This window comes from Cardiocondyla obscurior, linkage group LG28, assembly GCF_019399895.1.
Source record: "Cardiocondyla obscurior isolate alpha-2009 linkage group LG28, Cobs3.1, whole genome shotgun sequence".
Classification (NCBI taxonomy): Eukaryota; Metazoa; Arthropoda; class Insecta; order Hymenoptera; family Formicidae; genus Cardiocondyla; species Cardiocondyla obscurior.
In genome coordinates, this window is record NC_091891.1 from 891,210 (window position 1) to 908,901 (window position 17,692).

Sequence of the window (17,692 nt, forward strand, 5' to 3'; positions counted from 1 at the left end):
AGTTGCTTCGCCGAGACATGATACCCGTCCTGGGTCTGCTCCTCCTCTCAGATGGGACGTGACAAGTTATCCTTAAGTGCACGACACTCGCGAACGCGCCCGGATCAATTGTTATCGCGAAAATTATTAAACTCCTTCGCGCGTGATTTTTCGGCACTCCCGTAAAAAGATAAAAGGGATAAAGACGCCCGATAACTAACGGAACTCCCGAAGCGACCGACGACCGAGGTGCGGATCTCACGTTGACGATAGCGACTGTCAGAATCCGCTGAACGTCGCCGAGGAAAGTGACGAGGAAAGCGGGTTGGTAACGCCGACCACGCGGTGCAATTCACGTCGGACACCCGACACGTAATCTTGTCCCTCGAAGCACGTTTTCGAGGCATAAAATAAAACACGGAGCGATGAACCGAGTGATATTAGTACGGAAAATGATTGCTCGCTCCTGAATCAGCAACGACGACACATGTTCTTATGCGAGATTATCCTGCCCGGGATCGAAAATACTCGTGATTGCGCAAAGATTAACGACACGTCCGGACCCACGAGGCTCCGCAAGCAGACTGACGGTCAGAGATAAATTTTTTTCTAAAATTATTAAACGCTGAAAAGAATATTCTCAAGATTGCAATTTTTTTTATTTGAGAAGGAAATAATTTTTAATTAATTTGACTTTATTATTTGATTTCACGATATCGTGGGTGAGAAACGGCATGTATGATTTTCATCCGCAATAATCGTCGAAATAATTGAGTGACTCTTGCATGTTATCACTCTCGCTTTTTACTGACACACGTTAAGTCTCGTTTAGCATGAAGAAAGTAATAGAATCGAGTATCAGCTGATTCACAGCGTCTCGCGGGTTGTTTTTTTTTAAATAAGACTAGCGAAAAATAGCCAATCGGCATGAGTTTGAGAGGTAACAATAGTGCAGATAAATCGCGAGATAAACTAGTCTGTAATATCGCACGCGGGCTCGCGTTGATTGACTTGTTTTACGCCAAAAGTCGTCGCCTTCGCCTTCAACCAATGATATTTCACCGATAAATGGAATGGAAGAGAAGATGGACGCCTTGACGTTGGGATCGCACAGGTAAAGTAACCGGATGATTGATTGTTGCAATTTTTGACGTATTTCTCAACGAACGTAATGTCGCGACTTAGCGAATGGTTCTTTCTTTTCCAGGCTGGTTCACCTTGACTTGAAAGGCGCACCACCGCGGACTTGCTATTTCGAAAAGGTACAAAGTTACTCGTAAACGATCGAGACTGATAGCCTCGTCCTGTGCGCCAAGCATTTTTGGACTCTTATCATGTATACCGTTTGTTTAACATCCGTGCGGTGGTCGTCAGCTGTTTTTTCTCGCTCGAGCGTTGCATTGATCACCTGATTTCTCTCAACACACAGCGTATCACACGTCAAGTATTATGACAGCGTGCCTCAGTCATTTGTTTTTACTCAGTGAAAGAGAGATAGAAAGAGAAACTAAGAGAACAAGTGTTGTGACATTTAAAACTTTTGACTGCGCTTCGATTTTAACGTTAAACAAACGGTTGTCTCTTTATAACTTTTTGTCTTGGCTTTTGTCTGCTCTTATTTTTATTCTTATGATTCAATAGAAAATTTACAGCTCTTTCCACTACTGAGGACATGGGGTGCTACTGGATTGTTGCTGGAATGGGAAGATACATTCCCCTACAATCGGGAACTGTCTCCTATAGGAAGCAATGGTCCGAGCAGTTTAGGGAGTGGATACACAGTTCAGGAGGCTAGACACATTTTACAGATAGCTGGTGATTGTGGTTTGGCAGTTGTTCCATTGGTGCAAACTTTTGGTCATATGGAGGTAAAATTATATTTTAATTTAATTTAAATGACTATTTTATATTTATTTTATTTTTAAAATTATTATTATAAGATGGTGATTATTCCTTAAATTTTAACTTAGCATTTATTAATTTATTATGCTTTAAATTTCAGTTTATCTTGAAACATGATGAATGGAGATCATTGCGCGAAGTGGAACCTTTTCCAAGTTCCATCTGTCCATCTAATCCAAGAACTCTTCCAGTGGTGAAGTCATTGATACGTCAGATTGTTAGTTTTCACCCTGACATACAATATTTGCACATAGGTGCTGATGAAGTGTGGCATTTGGGCCTTTGCTCTGTCTGTACTAAACGAGCTGCAGCTAGCAAATATGGCAAATCATCATTGTACCTCGAACACATTTTGGCTATAGCTCAATATATTCAAGAAACCTATCCATATTTAAAGATTATTATATGGGATGATATGTTAAGATCGATAGACTTGCAGATTTTGAACGGTATTTCAATAAAATTTATTTGCATTGTTTGGTCAGAATTTTTCGTATGACTAATCGTTTTTTTTTTTTTTTAGAACATTACATCGGAAAATACGTCGAGCCCATGGTGTGGCATTATAGTCCTAGAGACAATTTTGCATTACCTGATGGTATTTTATTTCTACTTTTTTTTATTACTATTGTATTACGTTATTTTCTTATTATTTATTCAAGAAATTTTGAAATATTTGCTAAATAAAAATTTTTATGTAATTATAATATACTTATTAGGACTGTGGGATAAATACAGCGCAGTATTTCCCAACATTTGGGCGGCAACTGCATTTAAAGGAGCTACTGGCTCTGCACAACATATACCTATAATTCGACATCATATAAGCAATCACGAAAAATGGTTGGAAGTTTTAGGAATTCATGTGAGTAAGGTGCATGAATTTCGTGGTACAGCATTCACCGGTTGGTCAAGGCAAGTTTAAAAAGAAAAAGACTTTGCGCAATTTTTATAGAAATTATGTTTTCATAAAATTGATTACAAATTTCGATATAAAATAATTATGTTGGTCAATTATGATTTTAGGTATGATCATTACGCTACAATGTGCGAGTTATTGCCTACGGCGATACCATCGTTAGCTTTATGCTTGAAAGTTTGGCTCCATGGCTACATTTTTTTTTTTTTTTTTTAAGGTTACATTCGTTTACTGATGAAAATGGCACATCAGCGGAACGTTGGTAAGATTATAGTATACATATTTAATTAATAACAAGATATACTTTTTAATGTTCCTTTAGTTTTATTTTATCCACGAATTAAATGTAATAATGTTTATTAATGTTCAGATGATGCAGCAAATGTGGAGACTGACATGTTACAAGATGTTAAAATGAAAGAATATGATTCAAAAGTATTAGCATTTTTTACACAAGGGAGGAAAATAATATGATTAATAAATACATATCACAAGACTAAGTGATAAGTAGGTGAGTATAAAAAAAATATGTATGTATATTAATATAATTAAACATAAAATTTTTTTTTTCAGCAAGGAACATGAAACAAACAACAGCACAATCTATAATGCATATGGTGATGAAGGCAAGGAACAAGATACATATGGTACATTTATTTAGCTGCAGTACAATTAATAAAATTACATATATTTATGTTACATTAATTAAATTTATATTATTATTATTCATATATTTTTTTCGGTGTTAAATAATGTACGATTTATGTAGATAAGCACATTATCTCGTGCACATTAATTTTATATTAATTTATATATTTATAATCTTTTAGATTTACATTAAGACGTCTAGGTAGTACGGTGGACATCCTACAGATGTCTTGTGGACGTCTGAGTGCTGTATACTTATCGTGCGATGCTTACCGGATGCATATTGGGATTCCGCACACTGGAGATCGAAGATTTTAAGATTTGTAAGTTAATTAGTATTCATTTAATAATGAAATCGATCGAAGTTATATCTGATATGCAGAGTTACATTTTTATTGAATCTATATCTTCTCGCGAGAAAGGTGACGTGTCTGGGTTTAATTTTTAATTAGTATATATATATATATAAAAGAAAAAAAATAAGTTGATTTCTCCGCAGATTACGGCCCACATAAATATGTATAGCGAATGTAAATCTGGCGCCGATCGCGTTGACATTTCACAGTTCGCGACGGAATTATATTTGCATTTTTAATCGCTATCCTTGGCATATCTTGTAACAAAGATGAACAGAAAAAAAAGAAAGAAAAAAAATACTAGAATTCATACATTATCAAATTTGCGATTTCTCATACAAATGCAATATGTTTCAGAAAGTTACGCGGAGTTCGGCGTTATAATATCGACGTATGTATCCTGTGCGAATTTGATGATCGCTCCCCCGCAGCATCCAATTTTAGCGACGCCGTGTTAAACTTGACCGCTTGAGTTACGGCATCGGTATTTAATCAACAGATTGGCAGATACTTCGCCAATTACATCATGTTCAGCCGGTAATCTTCCGTAACATCATCCACTTGTTCCTTAATTAAAGCCGAAACTTGATGAAAGAGGATGGCGAAGACGATAACTGAGTGAAAGTAGGCCTCGCAATCTATTCCGGTAAGAATAAAAAAAAAAAAATCTTGTTTGCCTCCTCGTCTACTTTTACAACGCTAGCCACTTACATTTTTTTCTTTTTTGTCACATAAAAAGAAACTGAGGAAAAATTAAAAAAAAAATTGCAATGCCGATTTCGCAGATTCGTATGATAAAAATAATAATTAATTCAAAATAAAAACGAGATTAATTTCTCTCGTGTATTTTTATCTTAATGCATTAATTATCTTTCAATTAAGTTTTTCTTAAAGAAAATGAAATGAGTTTGTTATTGAAAGACAGACAGAGTTTTATTATCAATTAATTTCCTTCTCTGATATAATTCTAATGCAATTAACTTTAAATTGTAATTAATACGCAATTAAATATATGTAGTAATACACAATTGATAACGTACAATTAAATTTTTTTTTTGCGTCCAGTAATTACTTTTTGCATTGAATAATTGTTCTGCTAATTTGGCCTTCGATGTGTGCAGATAAATCAATATTCGATTGCTTCATTGTCTCGGGAATAAATCGTGGGCGAGGTTGACTGCCATTTTTTTTATACCACCTACTTCATTAGCCGTTAATAGTCGTTATACTATTGTAACATTGAAGCTCCGGATATTTCTTGCGGTGTATTGAATAAAAAAAAAAAGAATAATCCTTCAACGGCCGCAATTAAAACAATCGTACCGTTTTTACGTCTCGGAATTGCAATTAAGGTCATGTTGTTTACGCAGTTTATTAATATCAGATAAATCACGACTTCGAATCTTTTCGTTGAATCCCAAGAAGCAATGTAAGAAGAGACAGAGGCGTGCAAGGAACAAATATAACTAGCATTGAATTAAATAAGTATTAATATAATCACATATAATTACAATCACACATATTTGCGATACATACTGCCAGATTTTGCTACGAAGATATAACTTGTATGCTGAGAAAGAGCTTTTAAAGTCAGACTTAACTAGAAAAGTGCTCCGCTACCGATTGCCGTTGGAAAATACGTCGTTTATGAAAGTGTTTGCCAACCTTTCGAACGCTCTTGTGCGAAATAATTACAAAACCTAAGTACATGCCAAAATATCAGCTCTTTAACACATTTTTCTTCTTTTTTTCTCTTTTTTTTTTTGTGAGACATTCATTATACTTGATATCGTTTTCTCAGTATTCGACACTTAGCGAAATCTGTTATTCCGGGTTTTTTTTTTTTTTATATTTTATTTTTATTTTTAATACTTTCGTGAGTAAATCATACATTCGGGACTCGGGGTAGCTAAAGAATAAGGAGAGGAGGCTAACGGGAGACACAAGATGGATTACGATAAGATTGCAAATCAGGCAGAGAGGGAAGAGGGAGGTAGAACGAGTGCTCGGAAAAGACTTTTCTATTTTTTTTTCTTTTTCTTTTTTTTTTTTTTAAGTGCACGTGGTTTGCAGAGGCGCGGCCTGAATTTATATACAATTAGCTTAATCATCTGGATCATGTATAGAATCGGATCACGTTGGGGCGGGTGAGCGGTACCGCGATATGGCCTCGTCGCGATCGGCTGAAACGTTGCGCAAAACCTGTCGAAGGTATAATCCACGATCGAAGCCAGATGCGAAGAAGGTCTGCGTGTTGCCTAGCGTCAATGCGAGCACGCTGATATCGTTCGGTGGCTCTGCCACGCGACAATTTGTCCTTTCCCCGGAGAAGATATACCGTAAAATACCGTGACTAATCGTTCGATCGTGTTAAAACGGATTTCACGCGCTGCTAGGAGCCGCGGTAACATCAGGGCGACTTTTAATATTCATCGTAAAGTCGTTCCGATATCACCGTGACTTGAATCGGGGACCTTAGATGCCCCGGGTGGAAAATAAAATTCATCCCGCGATACTGGTCTTCCTGCCGGGAGTGGTTCTCGGGGTGGCAGAGTTCGAGACTGTTCGCCGCACTGATTCTGGACAATTTATGTTGAACAGATCTCGTCGACATCCGCAACGTGGTGGACTGCAACTGGAGGCTATACCGCAACCTTCGCGTCCCCGCCCGGGAATGGAGTGGCCTTCCGCCGATGTGTCGAGGGTTTTTAGGCCTTTGGCGCATCCGGCTGCGCCTTCGCCGCGTCGGAGTCATTTGGTGGTGGCAAGGTCGGGATCTCCGGGTACTCGAGCTTGGCGCCGTCCTCGCACTCGAAGATCGGGCAGCATTCGGGGAAGCTCGCGGACTTGTTGGTCTTCTCCGAGAGCTTGCACTTGGGGTTGGCCTTGGGCAGCGGGCCGCAGTCCTCCACCAGCTCGAACAGACGACCGGAGTTGTCGTCGGCGGGCACGCAAGTGGAACGGCCACAGAACGGCGCCAATTCCCACGACTTGGTCGGCTCGATGGTCGCGCACTTGGTCGACGCGAAGCACATGCCAGGGAAGTCTGCAATACAGAGTATTAAAATGAGCTATGAGAAACTCTGACGGTAAAACTCAAGAAGAAGGTCTAAGGTTTGTTAAATCCGCTGATCTCATTTACGAAATTCAGAAGATGATAGAAATGATAATTAATTTTATATATTATATTATAATAATAGTTTATTAATATTATGCAAAATTAATATTATTTCAGGTGAAACGTTTTGAAGAGGGCAAGTCTAAGAGGTCAACGATACGTTGGCTATTTGATCCGCTTTGTGAGAGACAATTGCGTGGAGAGACCCGCGGATTTCTTTCATTTGATTTTCACCTAGGCGATGACGCATTGTGTCTACCGCAAGTAACACCCGAATGCAACCGGTCGCCGCAATCAAACGACGGTATGTGACGATAACCCATCACGTTAATAAGCTTGTATCTCGCTATCTCGTCACGGGCAATTCTGTAAAAGTGTCGCTGCTTTCTAACGCCGCCGCGCGCGCCGGACCTAAACCGGAGTTAATGCTCGCTTGTTAATTATCCTGGCCTGAATTATCCGAGCACGATGAAAGACCCGATGGGCGAGAGAACAGGCGTGATTGTTAATATCGCCCCGTACATCGCTACGCACGGTGAAATCGGAGCCGTCTAACACAACAGCAGCAGCGTCAGCGTTCGTAATAGCCGGTAATTAATCTCTACATTATTTCGGCGGCAAATTCTTTCTCGTCGGCCGTTTCAATTAAATTCTTTATTCTCTCTTTTATCGTTCTGGTTTTTGTTGCAGTTATCGTTTCCGCTATCTCGCCCCGTCCGACATAGAACGCAATTGAGAAACGATCCTGTTTTGCATTGACGAACGCGCCTCGCTTTACGACGCCGGGCCTCATTATCTCTATTGTAAACGACTCTGCAACGATCGTAACGTAATGTTGGGTTCGGCGTCCCATTTCCGAGGGTCCGCTTGTGTCTGCTGGACGGCAATCATGACGGAAATTTCACCTCGGCCGGCGGCCGGGCGAGAGCCGATGTCGACGACGTCGGGCGCAACGGATGACGGCGTTACGGGGCTAATTCAAGCTGTAATCGAGAAACACCGTCGTCCCGGTGCCCATCTACGTACGGGAACGGGGGGGTAAACCCGGCGGTGATCGTGCTAGAAACCTCAAGGAGAGACACTTTCACTGTCATACACCGGGCCGGGTCGGTTGCGCGCCGCATTTACGCAACGCGCGCCGACGACGACAAATGTTGGGCGTCGTTACGTCGGACGCGTTGCTTTTTTACTTCGGCACGTGGTTACATCAGCCCTTCGAGGCATGTCGAGATTGCCGCGGCGGTGACTCACGGACAAGCGAGATTCGTTTCACTCGAAAGCGCGGATCGGAGAGACCGTCGGATCCTCGACAGACTCACCGGTTCTCCGATTGAAATTGGAGAGATTAAAAAATAACAATAAAGCACAGCAAAACTCGGTCGGACGAGTAATTTATCAATCTATTATTTTCGTGCATATAGTTACGCGACGTAAAAAAGAAAAAAAAAAAAAGAAAGAAAATTAACTTAAAATTGAAAGACATTTTCTCTCCCTTTTCTCGCTTGAGAGGTAAAACATTTGAGGTTCAAATCGATAAGCAGATAATGAAATAAAATTTTTATTTGAATTAAATTAAGCTGAAATTAAAATGCAAATTTTTCTTCTGCTAGGCGATACGAAAATATCTCTAAACAAAGGTGTGAGAATTACTTATGAAGTCAGATATATGTGAGTCACGCCGGCGTCTCGTTGCCTCGATTTCACGCGCGATATCCGACGCGGTAGATTAAATCGAACGGAGGATTACGCACCTTTCGCCTAGGCGTCAGGAACGGTCTAGTCACGTTGATTCGATCTAATCACCGCGGCGTGCGAACGCGTCTCTTCGCGAGCCGTTTAAAATAATGACGTGTTCGTTACCGTTTTCTCAATGCCGCGACGCGATCGGCGTTTATGGCATCGGCTCGGTGCCGCCGCGGTTTATCTCGCCTCGCTGGGAGACACGTTAACAAGGACACTCATTGCGAGGCAAGAAGCGCGAATAATTGCGATTTTCCGTATGTCGATTAGAAATCCGCGGCGGCAAAGCTTGCGGCTTATCGTCGTCGATATCGACAACGAGGCGCGATAATAAAACCAGCCGTGATTTATGATTTATGTCTCGCCGATCTCGAAGTTCTTACAAGCCGAAGAGGGGCTTCTTTCTCTCCTCGCTTTACCATCTCGCTCGTTTGATCCTACCGCCCGGCACTTTCATCGGTTTTACCATTTATCTGGGTCTCGGTGCAACTTTCCTGCGCGCGCTTCTCGCTTTCAAAGAACGCGGGGATACTTTCTGCGAGATACGCGAAACCGCGGCGCCGGCGTGATATCGATTATCTCGGCGAATTGCGTCCCGGCGCGTTTCAAGCCCGCGAAAAAGGTGTCTTTGACTCTTCAACCGCGAGAAGAACACGAAAGGCGTTATTGTTCCGCCGCTTGTGTGCCGGGTATTGTTTCGCATCTGCCTACCGAGATACCGTTTCCGCGAGCTTGGAGATCGCGTTCGAGGCCTTCGCCTTACGACCTTCCGAGGCGATAAGTAATTGCATCCTTCCCGCGTGCTTCCACACCCGTGCGAGATCCTTCGATCAACAATTCGAGCAACGAGGTCGCCCGTAATTCCCTCTTCGCCGCTCCCGTTCGTGACTAATTCGATTATTCATGGAAGTCCAGGTGCTCGCGGACAAATAAGTAAGAACGCGGCCGCGGGTAATTAAAGAACCGATAGAAGCCACGCGTCTGTACTCGAATATCAAGGATGATCTCTCTGGAAGGCGCATATAATGGATCTGTCGTCACGCGGTCTCGTTGAAACGAAGTCCTAAGTCACGGCACCCAGTTTACGTTAACTGGTACAGAAAAAAAAAAGAAAAAAAAAAGGAAGGAGAAGAAAAAAAAAAAGAAACAGCACGGCCGCCTGCATAATGCATTAATTAATCCCACAATTGGAAATGATTCTATCTGTTTCTTTTTTTCTTCTTCTTTTTTTTTTTTAACCGTATCACATATAAGCGTCGGAATAAATCTGAATTAATTACACACGTTCGTGGATTATAGCGGCGCTAACGACACTTCGTTGTTCGCATTATTTCGCTAAGGTGTCTAATTTATTTTTTTTTGTGCTTTTAAGGAACAAAGTATCCTGGTGCCGAAAGAGCGACTGGTTTCGTAAGGGCATTCTTAAGTTCGCCGAGAGGAAGAGAAACGCATCACTGCACCCTGCGGACCGTATAAAAAAAAGAAAGCGATCTTCGGGAAAAGGAGGAGAGGCACGGGCGAAAAGATCGTAAGGGAATCGTGTGGCCGATGGTTACCGCACGAAACTTTCACGTGGTCCCGTGATCTTGACAGGCAGAGTGGATCGCTGTTTCGCTCGACCGGTCCATGGGAAATCACGTCTGCTCTGCGCCTCCGTGAATCCCTGATTCCAGAGACCGCGCCCGCATTACGGAATAATTGACGAGCCAACGCGAGAGAGAGAAAAAAAAAAAGGAAGCAAGAAAGGAAAAATATGTCCGGCGATTATCAGGGTCGATTCACGCGTGGATAAATACCTGGGATAAAACACGGTGAGACGTGATAATTATGCGAGAAAAAGAGCGATAATCAAGGCTGCGAGAACGGAAGCGAAGGTGTAATCGAGAAGACAGGATTGTCTCACGATTCAACTGCATGTAATAAAAGCTTTCGGTTTTGCTCGGAATCGAGAGCGAATCTTGATTTAGTCATTTACGTTGGACTGTTCGAAATGTCACGAATCTTTGAACGACAGCTGTAGACTCTACTCTTTTTTTTTTTTTTTAATCTTTCTTTTTCTTTTAGAACAGACGAGATGTAGATCTAGTTATATAAATTAAATTAATTCTTTTCCTTTTATAGATTTTGTGCAGTCTTTGTATATGATATTTGGGAGTTTTTTTTTCTTTTTTAAATTATTTTCTAGGATTCGGCATGACTATTTAAGATAAATCGCTGTTTTTCGTTACGAATGGCATTTGCGACATTACTTGCGGTACCGGGACAACTGTTTAATACGCGTGACACGGCATCGTCAAGAAAGCCAAATGTCCTCCGAACACCGGTTGAAAATAACGACAATCGTCCCACTTCTTCAATTATGCACACTCAGTTCTTTGAATTCGGCCAGACACCTAACGGAGATTCTCAACTGGGGGTTTACATTTTGTTCTTTTTTCGTTGCTCGCGTGGGGGCGAAGTTATTTGCAAATCTTTGGAAAATAAATCTTACATTTAAGTATTACACGCATTAACAAAAAGCGAACGTTAATTTATACAAAGTTGTTAAATCTTCCTAAGTTTAACGAGACGCAAAATTTTAGACTCGATTCGCAAGCATTTTATTCTCAGAAACAGAAAAAAATGGTTATTTTTGCAGATTTAATAATTAAAATTGGGTGAAAATTATAATTAAATTTTTTTTTCTACGCGAACTAAGATGCGTGCAACAATCAGATATTAAAAAAGAAATATCGCCATTCTAAAGATAATATCTTTTCTTTGGCAACAAATTAGCATACAATTTATTACGCTAATAACTGACACGTACTCAACATCGATCTGTCAGATATACTCTTTAATTACTTTTATCTTGCGATAATATCAAGCAATATTATTATAGTATCGCGTTACAAAGACAATGAACACTATAGCGAGATAAAAATATTCTTTAGAAGAAAATATAAAGAAAATATATTTATATTTCTTGAAAGATATATCTCTGCAAACTTATTTTTATTAAACATTTTATTAAACAAACCGCAATGCTGTCAACCAGCAATTAAACATTAAATCGAGACTTCTCTGACTGAGCTTTTTTCTTCTTTTTTTTTTTTAAATGCATTATTCGAAAGAGACTAATTACATGTGGTTCTTGCAGGTATTGCATGAGATTTGCCTGAAGAAAGAAATTGAAATTAACTTACCACGAAGAACGTCGGCGGGTATCAGCCTTCGAAAGGTTTTCGGCCGCTCTTGTTCTTGGGTATCCTGGGCAGCGGCGTAGGCCACCGCGACGCACAACAGGGCGAATTTAAAGACGAGCTTCATGGTTTCGAGATCGGACGCCGGACGGTTTCACGAGGGGATGGCCTCCTTCGCAACGGGAAGGGACGAAGTTAAAGAGAAGCTGAAAAATGGAGCTTCTTGTATCGATTACGACTGGTTGGGCCCGATCCCCGTGTCGGCATTTTATAGCCAGCCATCGGGCGGGGTCTCTGTTATCCCCTCCAGAATCAGAGATATGGTCTCTCACCTCTTGAACTGCCAGTCACCAAGGCATCGTTCGCGAACCGGGTCTCAAAGTGATGACCGGGGGACAACGCTTGGGTCCGGGGGTTTCCGCGCCGCGGACAGGTAGGGATGCGTGGACGCAACGGGGGACCAACGTGGCCGCCGCTACTTCGGCCGTCTTTCATCCCCGTGCGAGAGATTCGACGTGGGAGAATAAAAATTTCCACGCGACTGAGGTATTCCTGGACCTGGAAGCGCTTCGAGGGACTTTTCCGCCGAGTGAACTTCGCCGAAGAGTCAAATGACTTGACAAAATTACGTTCCTCGGTTAATTTTCGACGAAGTTTACTTTGAGAGTGATTTAATTGGACGTTGGCGAGGACGTAGAAAATTAAACGCGTTAGACAATGACCGGCTTGGACATTTCCGAGGAAAAAGTCGACTCGGAAAGACTGTCGGAGACGTCGTGTCGTTGGAGGAATTTTTTTTTTTATATTTATGACGTTCTGTGACGTTCTCGAAATAATTTATCTATTAGATAGTACGGAGTTTTATTTTTTGAAAGGCAAAGTTGTATTTTTATAATTAGAATTGACTTGCTTTAATGTTAATCGAAAATGCAAGAGATTGGTCTGAGATTTTTTAACTTATCAAGCGCTTTCAAGAGTAGATAAAAATATATCTAGGCTCGTTAAAACGTATATTGACAGCGCGCTCGCTTTGTAGGTTTAATGGATCAATGTATCACGGTTAGTCGGATCGTCGTGAGTTAATAAGGCGCTCACAGTGAGATTAATTTACAGACAACTATTTATTATCTCCTGCTCCGATCGCGAAACTGTCGCGGACATGTTATTCGGAGACTAACGAGTTGCCATTAACTTTCATCCGTTCATTAATAAATCTCGCGAGCACTCATTAGCACGTCTCAAATGTGGCGGTGTGGCATTTTATTGAAAAGACTTGTCCGTTCTAAATTAATTAATAATATTAGATTAGATAATAAAATCGCGGCAGGGAGTGACGTGACGTAAAAAAAAAAGCTGCTAGAAATTTTTATAGAAAATTCTGTATACGTATAAAATTAATTATCATCTAAATTATATATAAATTATATATTATTTGATTGTCACGTTAACGGCGCGTAAAATAACAGCGCGTAAAATCCGCTCGTTTTTAGCAATTACAAAGAAAAAAAAAAAAAAAAGAAAAAATAACAGTAATGCACGTTGAAATACAGCCTGACAGGCTAACAATAAAATACCGCCGTCTGTAATGCAATTTGCGACCGGCACCCACACGTTAACGAAGAAGAGAGGCGTGTCGACGTGGATGCACGCAATTTTACTGCAAAACCGCGGCATTTCGGAAAAAGAAAGCAAGAACGGATACCGCAGAGGAATTTTACTCGTTAAACGAGATCCCGTCTTCGAAGGTTTATAAATTTAATCGAGATTTAAATTCCGCCGCCCGCTTAAAATCGATCGGGATTTACGGTGATGAATAATTTACGAAGCGAACGCGGCGGTGATACAATGCGACGGCCAGACCTAGAAAAGAGCTGGCCGTTGTGGCTGCGAGCTTTTTGGATGATTGCTACTGTAGAAATAGTCCGAACATTTAGCATAATCCCGCAGTTTAATTATCACGACAATAGCTACCTGTTAATTTAATTCGGACACTGCGGAACGATGATTTAAAAGCTGTGCGCTCCCGGTTTCCTCGTTTTCCGCAGTCTGAAATATTTTTCTCCCGGAAAGCAATTGAGCAAAAGTCCGTCGGGATCTCGAGGCATCATTAATACGGACGTCTCAAGGAAAAAAAAAAAAAAAAAATTTTAAGTCATTAGTAAACGGCGAGCATTAGGAAAGCAGCTGATTCATTTTAGCGTGAGAGTTGCTCAAAAGGCGCGACCCGTATGTATAATATAATTCGTACATTTTGTAAAAAGAAAAAGGAAAAAAAACGCCGATTAATCGCGGAAACGTTGAGCAATATCGCGCGCGTGTTACGCAATAAATTCTCGTCGGATGTGTGAGGTTGATTCTCTGAATGGTTCTTCCATTCAAATGTCGACTTTAATATGCAAGGCGCGACGAAGTATCCTGCAAAGAAGATTGTGCGACATTCGCAATTGCTTGTTGCATAAATATTAATTGATAATCTGAAGGAAAAGTACAGCTATGCTTCTTTGAGGTTTTTTTTCTTTTTTTTTTTTCTTGGAGGTAAAGGAGTTTAAGCTCAAGGTGTAATGCGCAAAGATGACAAATTAGAATTAAACAAAGCGGCTACAATAACTGTGAATAATTCCATCTTTGGTTTTTGCAGCCTAGACCTTGACAGTCAATCCGGACCTCGTCTTTGACCCGCATGCTGACGATTTTTTGGACCCTTCAGCGAGCTCCAATTATAGACGATGATCTCAATGATTAACACTGACAGCAACGGCCTTGATTATGTCTTGATCCGTCCTTCCGATTCGTCGACGCTTCCGTCTTAGCTGTGATCTCAATGTTCTGTCGTGCACACTTCCGCCTAGTCTCTAGGTAGATATCCCGCCTTCGTTTTGGCTCGGCTGCGGAAAAGAGTTTACTCGTTGCGAAAGAAAAGGCCGGAACATTGGTAAGTAACTGCTCCAAGTTGGGAAATACTTAACCGTTCGCCAATATTTACTTAACAATTCGGAAAGAAGTCGGTGTAAGAATTCGAAGAAATTTCTTCTATCTACTTACGCACATCACACTTAATTATGTCACAAGAGGGGGAGAGAAAAAAAAGAAAAAAAAAAGGTCGTGTTCTGAGAATTGTGAATTTCGTTATTACAATTCTTACCAAGAATGTTTTAATTTCTTTTTTTTTTCCTCTTCTGACATGAGAATAATCTTACTATTACACCTAGAAAAATAAGAATTAAAGTCATTTCTATTAAATTAATTTTTAAATAGAGTCGCCGCTTAAAATTAGATCACAGAATAGAGTTTTTCTTTTATTTTCTTTTTATTGAAATAATTTAATGTTTCCAGGTCGAGCGGATATTGTCGTATTACGATTGAGACGAAAGAAGAAGTGTGAAGATCTTTGCAAACTAAGGGATTTACTTCTGACGAACTATACCTTGAATTCGTACCGGATGCGCGAAATGATGTAATCCGGTGTGAAACCGGCGGAAACTCAATTCAGGCGCCGATATTGTGCACCGAGATAGCGGGACAACGGCCGTGCTGGGCACGGCACCGGAGATCATTGCACGACCAACGCCTAATGGTAATTTGTGATGTGCCCAAATTGGAGAAAGTTACCGCATTAACGATATTCACGCACGCTTCATGCATATTTACTTTGTTGTTTGTCGCCTTCGTTAAAATAACGAGGGACTCGCCGAGAGAGAATCGACTCGCATGGAACAGGAAAAGTAATCCGTTTGACGACGACGTTGTTCTATGATACGTAAAGAAGAAACTGCCGCGGCACTAGAACTCATTTTTCATATTACGATTACATCTCTAATAAGATTACTTCCTCAATTACATCACGCATGATTTCTACGACCGCGCGTACCGACACCGTCGTATTTGACTTGCGCCGCGCTCGAGATAATTGTTGAAATAAATCTCGGGGAAACGCCACTTGACGCAGGAAAGTCGAGCGCTGTTATTAAGTATAACTAATTAGGAATCCGGCTTATGTAAGGCTGCCTATGTAAGAACTGTGCGTTATCGCTCGTAACGCGAGTCAAAAAATATAGGACAATAGAAAGACAGAAAAATCTATACGAGTTCCGGCAAGTGTGTGAACTGTAGGAATTGTTTCAACTATAATGCCTGAAAAGATAAAATATAAAAAAATACATTAAAAAAAAATTGAGTAAGTTCACGCGGCAATGAGTTTTTCATTTATAAAGCACTACCGAAACTGTGTGAATAATTCTAGCTCGTTTGCTTTTTCGTAACATTTTCTAAATACAACGAGTGTACGACAAGAATATTATTTTCATATTTCTTTACTTATTATGTCACATTATTATATTATTTTTCTGCAAAACATATATCTCATCCACTCTCGCATGTAGTTCAGACGGCTTCGGCGTGAAAAGGTGAAAGCAGATCGTATGGAATAATCCGTAGAGAGAAGTTCTGTGTAATACAAAAAAAAAAAAAAAAAAGAAGGAAAGACAACGATCTCTCGAGCACGTTCACCATGTATGACTAATCTGGAACTAAGCCTTGACACCGGATGATAGAATTTAGGTCTTTATTCATGAGAAACAAGGCGTCTGCGTCAGCATATTTGGGTATTATGCAATAATATATGTGACTATACACGCAAATTTGGCTGCATTGCATTTACCGAAATAAATACTACAAAAATTATACGATATAAAAGAGATTAAAGTAAAAACAACTTTCCGAGTTGTTTTACTAATTTTCTTTGGCTCGTCACGTACTATTTTAAACATTTGTATAATCTAAAGCGAATCAAGCGATATCGATCCGTTACTACTTGTCGAGGAGAAACTAAAGTCAACTGTAACATAGTAAATGGTTGTTTGTGGAGGATAGGCGAGAAAGCGACAGTGATCTTTTGAAACTTTCCACGTGAAAGTGCAAGTGAAGATGATGCTTGTGCAATAAATATTCGATAAACTGGCTAAAATTTCTAACGTACGCACGTCCGCAGTTTATTGGTAAAAATTATTAAATGTTTCGCCGTATTTTATCTTATTTAACTTAATTTTATTTTATTAAAAAATGTCTGATTTATCGTTTAGCCGTACCTAGTCTACATGTATTTTACTTAATTTGGATTAAATTTGCTTTATTTCTTGTTTACATATATACATATTATTTAAATTTTTATCGACCAAAATTATACATATTTAGCATTTTAAATAAGATATATATATAAAAACATTTTTTAATATTCTAAAAACGTCGTAAATTATACAGCATAATTCATTTAAAGATATCACATAAATAATTAAAAATTCTGTAAAGAATTCTACAAGTGTTCAAAAAAGTTTGAAAATATTTCTTAAATAACATCACTGTATCAGATTCTATAAATAATTTTCTATTTTTTTTTCACAATTATATTTCAAGAAAAAAAGCTCTTGCTAAAAATCTTAAGTTCGTAAAATTATATGTCGGAGCCAATTCAAAAACAATAGGCATCAATCAATTGTAGTACTTAATTTTAATGATTATAAAATTAGAGTAGGCAACAGTCGCGTAACTTGCTCTTGACACAATTTCAGTCCTATTATTTTCCTATTGTTATGTTATCATGAGAAATTTCCCAGTACAAGTAATTATTGTAAGCGAACATGTAGCTAACTGTGCAAACAATCGACGGAAAAAATGAAATCAAAACGTCTGAAAATGATACACACAAGACGGCGCAAAGCTGCCTGCAGATACGTACAAAAAAAGAACTATGAAATATTTATGAGAGAAAATAGATTGTTACAAAAGACAAGACATAAATATTAATACCTGTATAAAAAAAGTAACATTAATTATTGAAAAATAAGATATAAAA

The 17,692-nt window shown here is 39.6% G+C and overlaps 2 protein-coding genes across 4 annotated transcripts; one reads left to right on the forward strand and one right to left on the reverse strand.

Moving 5' to 3' along the window:
* Window positions 1-813: 813 nt before the first annotated feature.
* LOC139112314 (hexosaminidase D-like) lies at window positions 814-13,377 on the forward strand. Of its 3 annotated transcripts, none has more exons than XM_070673283.1 (15): window positions 814-1,093; window positions 1,187-1,241; window positions 1,632-1,847; window positions 1,982-2,330; window positions 2,405-2,479; window positions 2,601-2,796; window positions 3,018-3,062; window positions 3,171-3,311; window positions 3,374-3,447; window positions 3,631-3,771; window positions 4,162-4,450; window positions 6,406-6,918; window positions 7,040-7,512; window positions 7,613-10,473; window positions 11,802-13,377. In XM_070673283.1, coding segments are annotated over exons 1-8 (978 nt in total). In that variant the 5' UTR covers window positions 814-1,052; the 3' UTR covers window positions 3,172-3,311; window positions 3,374-3,447; window positions 3,631-3,771; window positions 4,162-4,450; window positions 6,406-6,918; window positions 7,040-7,512; window positions 7,613-10,473; window positions 11,802-13,377. The 3 variants fall into 3 exon arrangements, with proteins under 3 accessions (XP_070529384.1, XP_070529385.1, XP_070529383.1); XM_070673284.1 differs by having other exon boundaries at window positions 7,040-7,226; window positions 10,035-10,473; XM_070673282.1 differs by having other exon boundaries at window positions 7,040-10,473.
* On the reverse strand, window positions 5,277-11,983 carry LOC139112329 (uncharacterized). Its single transcript, XM_070673305.1, has 2 exons — window positions 11,848-11,983; window positions 5,277-6,850 (listed from the first exon to the last, which is right to left on the reverse strand). Exons 1-2 carry the CDS (start codon window positions 11,969-11,971, stop codon window positions 6,513-6,515), a joined length of 462 nt encoding a protein of 153 aa, XP_070529406.1. The 5' UTR covers window positions 11,972-11,983; the 3' UTR covers window positions 5,277-6,512.
* Window positions 13,378-17,692: the final 4,315 nt, after the last annotated feature.

Coding starts and splice junctions, on each gene's coding strand:
- LOC139112314 (XM_070673282.1), top strand. CDS start 1,053: ATGGAAGAGAAGATGGACGCCTTGACGTTGGGATCGCACAG. Junction 1,094..1,186: donor TTGACGTTGGGATCGCACAG/GTAAAGTAACCG, acceptor TTTCTTTTCCAG/GCTGGTTCACCTTGACTTGA. Junction 2,797..3,017: donor GCATTCACCGGTTGGTCAAG/GCAAGTTTAAAA, acceptor TTTTTTTTTAAG/GTTACATTCGTTTACTGATG.
- LOC139112329 (XM_070673305.1), bottom strand. CDS start 11,971: ATGAAGCTCGTCTTTAAATTCGCCCTGTTGTGCGTCGCGGTGGCCTAC. Junction 6,851..11,847: donor ACCCGCCGACGTTCTTCGTG/GTAAGTTAATTT, acceptor TCTGTATTGCAG/ACTTCCCTGGCATGTGCTTC.